The 11498-nt window shown below is 36.9% G+C and overlaps 1 protein-coding gene across 6 annotated transcripts in view; it reads right to left on the reverse strand.

Moving 5' to 3' along the window:
* Kpna4 (karyopherin subunit alpha 4) overlaps positions 1-11370 on the reverse strand; it is a 64005-nt gene extending 52635 nt beyond the window's left edge. The window contains exons 1-4 of one of the 6 annotated variants that reach the window (XM_078043586.1): positions 11232-11370; positions 10505-10642; positions 9314-9387; positions 7381-7454 (exon numbers count right to left, since the gene is read on the reverse strand). Coding sequence is in view for 2 of the 6 variants with exons in the window: in XM_078043584.1 (XP_077899710.1) it covers positions 10977-11123 (147 nt within the window). In the remaining 4 variants the exon portion in view is untranslated. Of the gene's footprint in view, positions 1-7380; positions 7455-9313; positions 9388-10504; positions 10643-10976; positions 11139-11231 lie in introns of those variants that run through there. The other 5 variants (XM_078043587.1, XM_013364231.4, XM_078043589.1 and 2 more) reach the window with 5 other exon arrangements.
* Positions 11371-11498: the final 128 nt, after the last annotated feature.

Here is an 11498-nt window from a genome sequence, read left to right on the forward strand (position 1 = left end):
CATGAAAATACTAATTTATAGCCATTTGATAAGAAAAGGCCACAACAACCTGTACTTCCAATTGGCATCTAAAAGTGGGGGGCAGTCTTGTGGAAATGAGCCCTCAACCTGTAATCTGATGCTACCTTTGGGTAAATAGTGTCAGATGTCAGAACTGAATTGGAGGACACTCAACTAGTGCCTTACTAAAGAACTAAATGCTTCCTCACGCGTGAAAAACCTCCCTAAATATTGGGTGTCAGAAGTACTGTGTTGAGTGACAGCAGAGTAGAAAAAACAGTTTTGGGGGGTTGGTGAGGGGAAGTTTTCTCCTCTTTTCACATGCACACAGAATTACATATGTGATCTTTTGTGACTGGCTTCTTACAAGCAGCATGTTTTCAAGGTACATCCATACTGCTTCATGTATCAATACTTCATTCCTTTTTATACCAGAATAATACTCCATTGTATGGCTATACCACATTTTAGTTGTCCATTCGTCAGTTGATGGATATTTGGGTTGCGTCTTTATCTTGAATAGTACTGCTATGAATATTCACAAATGAGTTTTTGTTGCAGAAAAATGTTTTCAATTATCCTTGCTATCTAGAAGTGGAACTGCTGGGTCACAAGTTAACAGTTCAACTTCCTGAAGAACTGCCAAACTACATTTCAAAGAAGCTGTACCTTCATTTAAATTTTATTTATGGTGCTACAGATCAAATTCAGGGTCCAGTGCATGCCAGGTATGCAGTCTGCTACTGATCTATAACCCAGACCACGGCCACACAATTGTATATTTCCATAACCAGGTGTGAGGATACCACTTTCTCCAGATCCTCAACACTTACTGTTTTCTTTTGGGGCATTGTCATCTAGTGGGCATGAAGTGGTATCTCATGGTTTTGATCTGTATTTCCCTAATTACTAATGATGTTGATTATGTATGTTTCCTACTTATTGGTCTTAATTAAGCTTTTCACCATTTTAAAAAAATATTTTGTTTATTTAGTTGTAGTTAGACACTATATCTTTATTTTATTTTTATGTGGTGCTGAGGATCAAACACAGGGCCTTCCACATGCTAGGCGAGCCCTCTACTGCTGAGCCACAACCCCAGCCCAAGCTTTTCATCATTTAAAGATAACACTGTTCCTGTTTTAAAGCTGGGGGCCAAAAGGGAATTAAGAAAAAATATTTAAGACATTAAGAAGAAAATTGTGAATAAATACTTTAAGATGCCTAATAACTTATCAATAATGAACCCAATTCCATGGATTTTCTTCTGATATAGTGAGTATCTCCATATAATATTCAAAGACAAAATAAGGAACCAAGCACCTACATCTATACTGGACAGTGGTACTTTATAATATTGTCTTCAATAGGTTGTTTTCTTCCTTTTTTTCTTACCCAACAAACCCCTCCTTCCGTGGCAAATCTGTGGTTTGAGTGAAGGTACCAATAGCCCTCCTCATCTCCAACATAGACAATTAGACATATGCCACAAGACCTTGCACTGGCCAATCACAGAACTATATTCCACTATCCAATGATTAGTTCAGGTATAAGTATTCAATAAAGGCCAAACAAAGCCCATCCTAGACGTTGATTAGTATTCTTAATTAATTAATGTGAGCTGTGACCTTTGATTTACATGGTTATGAGAGCATGACTCTCTCATTATGCTTACACTAATCTGAGCTAGGTTTCTGTTCCCTAAAACAACTACATAATACAAAAATCAGTTTTTACTGCCTGAAGTTACAGACTTAACTTTTGATGTTAACATTATCTAAAAAGACCATAAAACCCTTAAAACCACTATTCTAAAGAGAGCCAGAAAACACTTGGGTTTTAGACCTACCTACTAAAAAAGCAGGATGATGTAACTAACAGTTACTTGAAATTTTTAAGACCATTATTTTCCTTGTTTTTCTGAACCAGTAACAACTGAAAGTGACAAGAGAACCAGGGTAAAGAAGCAGGACAGGGACACTTAATACAACCAAGCAGAGACAACTTAATGTAGGAGCTTTCAGGATCCAACTACTAAATAAATTTATATAATTGCTATTTCAAAGGATCACAAACATAGGCTAAAAACTAAATCAGGTATTAAAGAGTAGATATTGGACAACTAAAGTTTTCAGGAAGAGGACAATGGGCCCACTGAAATAGCTCAGCTGGGAGAGCAACAGACTGAAGAACAAGACACTGAGATACAATATGACTTGAATACGATTTGCTTTCTCATATTAAAAAATTTGCCTGTATTGGTTATCTGAGAATTCTGACTTTGTTAATAAAAATTTAAGGAAATTCTAGGTTTGCCAAAATACAACATTTAAAATGTAATTTACATTAAGTTCAATGTGAATTACAGGGTAAAAGTAACTGGTGACCAAATTTTTTCTAATAGCAAACATATAATGACATAAAAAAGTTTAGCATGCTTAATAATCAAGCTAATCTTACATTACCAGTAAATGTCTACAATCTTAAATCATTATGAATACTGAACACTGTGAATTAAACCTGTTTTCAGTTTAAATTTACAACCAATGGGAAAACAGTTATGAAATCTACATAAAGGATTTATTAAATGACAACACAGATTAGAAAAACTAGTAATTTTTTGACAATTTGGTTGAAATACAGAGAAGAAATCAGGCTTTTAATGAGGGGGAAGGAATTCTTCCCCAATTTGTGTTATATGTTATATATGATTTGGATTATGCCATACAGTGGTAAAAAAAAAAAAAACTGCAAACAAAACATTATTCTGAGAGGGAACACAGGAATATACCAGGATGTAATATATGATGAAGTAAGCTGGTAGAAATAGTAAGATCTTCCATTCACTCTGCATGTTCTACATTGCTAGGCAGTACTGAGAATTTCAATGACTTTGAGACATTAAGTTAACCTTCATAACTTTTAAATGGAGGAACCAAGGTTCAAACCCAAGTCTAAGTGACTCCATAGTCCATATTCTTTTAAACCCCTATCCTATATAAAGTCTTTTAAGAGTCTGCATTAATTAAAGTGAAAGTCATCTGTGACAGAAGCAATCATGATAAACTAAAACATTGGTTCTCAAAGTATGGTCCAGTGTCCTAATAGGGGGTTCCAGATACCGTCTCACAGAGTTCACAAAGTCAAATTTATTCTCTCCATAAAATTGTTATGTGTGAGAGCATACAATGTTAACAGCTGTATTAATGCAAAGAAGGAAAAACTGCTATCACTTTAGTATAAATTAAGGCAACACAAAACACAAAGCTGTAATAGTGTCTTTACATTTCAGATAAAAAAAATTTTAGAAATCAGCTCACTTAAGAATGTCCTTGATGAGCCAGTAAAAAATAATGACTCTTATTAAATAATGGTCTTTTCTTTCCAATTGTATGATAAACAGGGATTATACATAAATCTCTTCTACAACATAACTTCTACAGTTGAATGACTGTCTCAAGGAAAAAAGTACTTATGTGATTGAGTTGTAAAGTAAACTAGCCATTTTTTTCAGGGAACACCACTTATACTTGAAAGAAAAGATAAATTATGGTCATTTGACTTGGTATCTGGCAGATATTTTCACAAAAATGACAAAGCCAGCCTACGGTTTAAAAGGAAATCATTTCTAGTATCAGTATTTTCTACTAATGATAAAATTTGAGCTTTCAAGTGAAAATCTGAATTTTAAAAAATTTGTGTCTATCATTGCAGGTGTGACAGATTTGTAATACTCAAGACTTTCCTGAACTGTGTGGTTACAATACTGTGAATTATTTCACTGTATAATAAAATGTGTCAGCATTTGGAAGATTTATATAACTAGTTTTTTTTTCCTTTATCAATGACATGATGATTTCCAAATAGCCCAAAATATATAACAAAATCAGGCAGCCAAAAGATTCATTTAAGTGCAAGTTACACCAATGTCTGTGGACCAATAGATTTTAATGTAACAGTGTAAGAAAAGTTTGAAACTATCATTTGTGTACAATCAAAAAATAATCTCCATAAATATCCTGAAAAGGTGATTAGTTTTTTCAAATGCCTATTTGTATGAAGGTGGATATTCTTTATACTTCAACCAAGGGTGTAGCACAAAACATTGAATTCAGAAATTAGGTATAGGAGCCAGGTACAGTGGTGCACACCTGTAACCTCAGCAGCTTGGAAGGTTGAGGTATGAGGATCACAAGCTCTAGACCAGCCTTAGCAATTTTGCAAGACTCTAAGCAACATAGTGAGAGCCTGCCTCAATAAATTTTTTTTTAAAAAGCAATAGATATGAGAATCCTGCTGTTTTCTCTTAAGCCAAATATTAAAAGAGACTTGAAAAAAACAAAGTTAAACATGGCCATTCTTCTCATTTAATATTTTTGGTTTTGAAAAACAAATAATTTTTCTATTAAAAATTTTATGTTTATATAAAATTAATTTATTATTTTTGTTTAAACACTTAAAATAAAGGTATAAAAAAATAATGTTTATTTACTTTTATGTGGTGCTGAGGATGGAACCCAGGGGCTCGCATGTGCTAGATGAGTGCTCTACCACAGAGCCACAACCCCAGATCCTAAACATTTTTATATATTCTTTCTTAGTTATATATAACACCAGGACACACCCTGACATGATCACAAAAACATGGAACACAACCTGCTCCAATTCAGTCCCCAGTACTACCTGGCTTTCCCCCTCCAATCCATCCACCCATCAATCAATCTATTTACTTATTATTAGTGTCTTGTGGATACACCTGATAAAAGGACCCACAGTGTCCCCATACATGCATATACGTAAATGCATGTCAGATGCATCCCACTATTCTTCTCTTTTCCCAATTCCTTCTTCCTCCTCCTTAATCCCCTTTACCTACTCTGATTCTTTCTCTATTTTGATGAAATTCCCTTAACACTTAAGGATGTTTAAAGACATTCTTAATTTTGATTTTTAAAATGTAAAATATCAGTAGAAATCCATCTTTAAAAAGTCTTGAGCCCAAAGCCTTTGAAAACTTCTGAATAAAGTCCATTACAAAAACATATATATTGTCTTTATTTTGTTTGTGCCAATCAAAAAGATTGTTCTCATATTAACTGTAGAAAAGAGAGCCTCCTCCAAGCCTGTCTTTTACCAAATCTAAACAGAAAGCATAGAAAATAGATTGTGTTCTCTAATATTTAAAGTTCACAAATGATACACAATTTTACAAAAATCTCTAGAGGGGAAAAAAACTTACTGAATATCTATTACACTTCTACAAACTATGCTAGGTGCTTTCACTTAATAAAATTTGAGATCTGCATTTAAGCTGAGAAAAGTTAAAGTAGGATGATACAGTATAAAAAGTATAGACTTTGGCATACCTGAATTAAAATTATTCCTTTAACTGTTATGTTGTCAAGACAAATGCAGTTTCTTCTTTAACATGCACTTAATAAAGGCAAGCAGCTATTCAGGGGGCTGAGGCAGAAGGCCAGCAAGTTTAAGACCAGCCTCAGCAATTTAGCAACCCCCTCAGCAACTTAGTGAGACCTTCTCTCAAAAAAAGGACACCGGACATCCTGGCTCAGCCTGTAGTCCCAGCTGCTCGGGAGGCTGAGTCAGGAGGATTGCAAGTTCAAAGCCAGCCTCAGAAACTTAAGGAAGACTGAGCAACTCAGTGAAACCCTGTCTCTAAATAAAATACAAACTAGGGCTAAGGATGTGGCTCAGTGGTTGAGTGGCCCCGAGTTCAATTCCCAGTACCATAAATAAACAAACAAATAAATAAATAAAAAGGATTAGCCGGGCACAGTGGCACATGCCCCAAATCCCAGCAGCTTGGGAAACCGAGTCAGGAGGATCCCAAGTTCAAAGTCGGCCCCAGAAACTTAGTGAGCCTAAGCAACTAAGCAAGACCCTGTCTCTAAATTTAAAAAAATAAAATAATAATAATAATAATAATAATAATAATAATAATAAAAAGGCTGGCAAAACGGCTCAGTGATTAAGTGCCCCTGGGTTTAATCCAGCTACCAAAAAAATGAAAAAAATAAAAAATACATAAAAGAACTAGGAAGTTACTCAATGGTAAAAGCACCCCTGGGTTCAATCCCCAGTACCAAACAACAAAAATAACAATAATTCCTACTTCTAAGACTGAAAGACATGAGAATACAATTAAAGGTATATGAAGAAGGTGCTCAAAAAGTCCTTTTCAATCATACTCTTCCCTCTGTTCTAAAACTAAACCAGAGAACAAGAAAATCAGCAAATAAGGTTAAAATTTGATGACATACTTTCATTTCATCTTTATAGGACTCAAGTAGATGCTACTCTAAATAACATCCACTATTTTAAGGACCCAAAACTTGTATCAGTGATTAGGGTTCAATGTTTAAAAACTACCAATGCTAGGATGCATGAAGATCTGGGTTCAATCCCCAGCACCATAAAACAAAACAAAACAAAACAAAACAAAAAAAAAAACCCCTTCTTTCAAACCTAAATCACTCCAACACTTCTTCTTAATTTTGAATATTCACTTGACACACTAGTGATAAGAAAAACAATGACATCTTGATATCACTAAGAAAATTATCAATGAAACAATTCTGAAATTGGTCATTTTAGAAATCAGGAAAGTTGGCAGGAAGCACAAAAATAATTGTTTTTAACTATATTTCCATCAGATATTTCATATCATCACATGGTCGAACAATTATATTGAAAATTAGGCAATAGTTATTTTAAGTACAGTAAATATGTTCCAAGATTTGTGATGAGATAGATCAGTCGCTAAAAGTTAACAAGACTTAATAGCTTAACAATGCTTTTCACTCTACACTTCAACAAATCACTAAGGCTATTTCCAAAAAACAAAATAGCTGATTAATTTTACTAAACTCTTGTCAATCAAACACTTTAAAAAAAAATTCAAGCAGACTTCATAGTTTGTATGGAAAATCAAATTATGTAGCATTTTAATTTATTTTTACATAAGATCTAATTATTTTTCTAACATGTGATACTCTCAGAACTTTTATAGAAACTATGCAGGTTTACGCTACAAAAGAAGTCCTCTCTAAAAAGTAAGCTGAATGAACTTAATTTTATCCTGATTAATTTCTTATTGCAAGTTTGGTTACTAATCATTTCCTGTGTTGTACTGTTTACCCTCTCTAGGGCTGGGGAATGCAAATCAGTGATAAAGCACTTGTCTAGCAATTCGCCAGGCCCTGGGTTCAATCTGAAGCTCAACAACAAACTGTTCACCCTCTCTATAGTTACTATTCCAAAGCTAGTAACTGTGATCCTTTACCACACTACAAGGAAGAAGACAAGCACTGGTGGATATCATCTGACAATTCCTGAAAATTATTTCAAATGGATACTCACATATATTTCCTTTGATGCTTTTGTGTTCCAAGAAAGTTAGCATGACCATATTTTGGAGGAGCCAGAATGGTATACTGAAAGGGAGCAATGAATATCAGATTGAAAGCTATGAATCAGTTTCAACTTTTAACACTCAGAAATTATGATTGTAGAAGGGTCACTAATTCCCTGTTGCCCACATTATTCAGTGAGCAATCACATGTCCCTGTATTAAAAAGCATTCCCCAATAACTTAAGCTATATATACACACAGAGAGAAAAAACAGAGCCAACTGCAAATAAGGGACAGAATCAATTACATTTAATCCTATTAAGTCCTCAAAACCCCAAAAAGAAAAGCTGAAGATGATAAAATGCTTAGAGAATTGCCAGACCATCTCCCTAACATTAACCTATCAATCTTCAAAACACTCATGAAGCAGATGTCAAGCACCTCTAGTTTTACAGAGGAAAGAACCCTAAGACTAAGTGACTTCCTCCATTATCACATAAAAAGTTAAAGATCAGATTAAAATAAACTCTAGGACTCTGTACTCTTCCATTAATCAAGAAAACTCTTAGGTCAAACCCCCAAATGCTATAATTACCTCACTCTATATGTATCCCCCCCTCTTTCCCTCTCTATACATATATAATGTTGTCCAATAAGGTACCCACTAGCCATGAAATGCAGCTACTCCAAAAGAGAGTGTCAAATACAAATTAGATTCTGAAAACTTAGTATTAGGATAATATAAAATTTTGATTTTCTTTTCTTCTTCTTTTTTTTTAATACAGATCACATGTTGTAATGGTATTTTGGACATACAGAATTAAAATTCATTGTACAGCACTGGTTCATACTTCTTTCCAAACACCTCCCAATGAAAACAGATGTCATTTTAATATTTAAACCAAAATGTAATTATTTTCAAAACTGTTACATCCTTATATACATTATGTGTGTAACATATTTGGAGGGGGAGAAAATAGGCATAATATATCCATGTTGAGAGACATAAGAACATATACAATTAAACACAAAATAGGTGATTATAGTAGTCACAAAAATTTTTTTTAAAAAATGTTTCTATCTATCTCATTACAAATATATGGGATTTTTATGGGGTTTTTGTTGTTGTTGTTTTGTGTGGTTGAGGTCCAATCTCAAGGACTCACCCATGCTAAGCAAGTTCTCTACAATCCAACCAGTAGAAGTGATTTAACAAGTCACAGTGAGGAGAAAGTATGACTCTCCATTACAGTAATATATCATTTTCTCAGATGGAAAATAAAAAATATTCCTAATGTACATGTAGATATATCAATCATCACAGGTTACCCATGATGAACCTTAAAATATCTGCCTAACATGTACCCACAGTAGGGCTTTTTTGGTTGGCTTTTTTTTTTTTTTTTTTTTTTTTTAGGTGGACTTGGTATGTTGCCCAGGCTAAAGCATGGGCTAAAGCAATCCTTCCATCTTAATCTCCCAAGTAAGTTGACTACAGGCCTGTACTACCACATCTGGGTTATAGTTATTTAACTACATATACTATTTTAATATATATTCAGCATTTGATCTCATTTTGACTAAAGAAGCAATAAATATACAGTTAACAGTAAAGATCAGTTTTAAAACCCAGGACAACTTTAGAAAATAGTCTGACAATCTCATAAAAGGTTAAATATCAAGGTTCCATATAACCAGACAACTCCACTCCCAGGTTTTATAACCAAGATAAATTAAAACAAGTACAAACAAAAAATGTGTACATGAAAGTTCTTAGCAGCACTATGTATAATAGCTAAAAAGTGTGAACAATGCAAATGTCCATTGACTGATGAAAACACACAATGTGGTATATATTCATATGCCAGACTATTTTTCCCTTAAAAGAAATGAAACACTGATACACTGTTATAACATTAATGAACCTTGAAAACATACTACCTTGAAAGATGGCTGTCATAAAAGATGACACATTGTATAATTCCATTTATATGAAATGTCCAGAATAGGCAAATCTATAAAGACAGAAAGTAGTTGCTTGGGGTTGGGGTAATTAGGAAACTGATAATCACTGCTAATGAAGAATGGTTTCTTCCTAGGGTGGTGAAAATGTTCTAAGATTGATTTTGATGATTGTTGTACAACTATGTGAATGCACCAAAAGCCACTTTAAATGGGTGAATTGGATGGTATGAGAATTACATCTCAGTGAACCTGTCAGAAATAACAAAGCAGAGGGAAAAAAGGATTACAGGGATTCATCAAACACCTAATAGCTACTTTTCTGGATTTTGTAACTGTGATATTTATCAGTTTTTAAGGTTGTGATTTTTTTTCTCACTCTAAGTATTCATATTAGTAAAAAAAATTTCCATCACATTCTTGCACAACCAAATTATTTGAAGTCATAAACTGTACTGACTTTTATGGCACGTTAATTATTTCAATAAAGAGTTCTTTTCATTAGAAGGATAACAGGGCAATCATTCTCATGTTAACCTTAACACAATCAGAGAATAGCCACACCTCCAGACATGTACTCCCTCAAAATATGAAAACCACTAAAGGAACACAAACTACTTTAAAGGCTGAATAGTTCTGTGAAAGCTCAAAAAAAGTTACTATCTTAACCAATTAAATAATCAAGATTAGACACACATCATAGGGATTTGAAGATCACAGTATTAAAATATGCAGAGGGCCAACATAAACTATACTACTTTACCACTTTTTCTTAAAAGCTAAACTCCTGACTCAGAATGGATTAAAAAATTAGGAACCTAAATTCTTAAAGCTGAAGTGAAGTATTTTATCAAAAATTTCGGCGGTGAATGCGTGCATTTAACACATAACACCTTATGTAGACTGACAATTTCGGAAGCAGCTGAATCTAAGACAATGAAGCTTTTTTTTCTTTTCCTTTTTAAAAATCATAAAACGTGATGATGCCATTCCACAGCCCACCCCATCCCCCATTACCACCACCAGCAGGTGGAGGGAAAGGATACTGTAGACTAGAGGATGACAGCTTTGTATAACCCTTTGGACTTTAAATGTAAGAATGCAGCTGGTGGTCTCTCTGGAGGGGCTAAAGAGATTTGTGAACAAGCTGAAATAAGGGGTATCCTTTGCCTGGAAGTGGGCACACCGTGAGCCACATCTTGAATCAGCTATATCCAGAGTAAAACACAGGCCGCTGGAAGGCACTGTTAGCATCACCAGGATGGCCTCTCACGCCGGGGGTGTTTTTTTCAACGGAGAAGTTGACTCCTGTAGTTTGGACATTGAGGGGAGGCAGGGGTAAAGCGGGAGTCGGGAAGACCAGAAAAAATGCCTTTAAGTGGAGGCGCCTTGGGTCTCGCTGAGGAAGTTCCGAGCCCCACTCGGTCGCACACGCACGCCTCCCCCAACTCCCTTCTACCCGCGGCGCCAGACGGCGGTGCCCGAGCGAGAGCAGGAATCTCCGCCACTGCCGGGGAGCTGGCCGCGGCAGGGGGGCAGCGCGGGCCACACACACACACACACACACACACACACACACTCACACGCCTACTCCGCACTCGCTGCGCCCGGCCTCCCCGCCGCGCGGCCCAGCCCCTCGCACCCGCAACTGGCCGGCTCCACAGGGCAGGCCTAGGCCGCGCCAGCCGTGCCCCAGCACCTTGTTCCCGGGCGGAGGCGGAGCAGGCCCTACACAAACTTCCCGGCGCGTTAGCAGAGGCGTCACCGACGGGCCAGCCCCCAGCGCCATTCCCTCGCGGCCCGGCGGCGGCGCCCGCCCCTACCCCCTGCACTCGGAGTCCCGGCGGAGACCGGCCCAAGGCCCACGGCCCCCACCCGCCGGCGCCCCGGAATTTACCTCCAAGTCACGGCCTTTGTTCTTGAAATTCTTGAGCCGTTGGTTGTCTAATTTCTCGTTGTCCGCCATGGCCGGGCCGGTGACTCCTTCCCCCGCCCGGGCCCCGCGGGATCCGCCCCAACCACCGCGCCGCACGGACACTCCCAGGAACCCGGCCGCTGCCTGAGCAGCTGTGCCCTCCGGGCGGCCGCTTCCTTCCTCCTCTCACTTGCCTCCGCCGCGGCCTTCTCCCGCTCTCCCCGCCCGCCCCCCCTCCCTACCCCCAGA

Source organism: Ictidomys tridecemlineatus, chromosome 3, assembly GCF_052094955.1.
Source record: "Ictidomys tridecemlineatus isolate mIctTri1 chromosome 3, mIctTri1.hap1, whole genome shotgun sequence".
Taxonomy (NCBI): Eukaryota; Metazoa; Chordata; class Mammalia; order Rodentia; family Sciuridae; genus Ictidomys; species Ictidomys tridecemlineatus.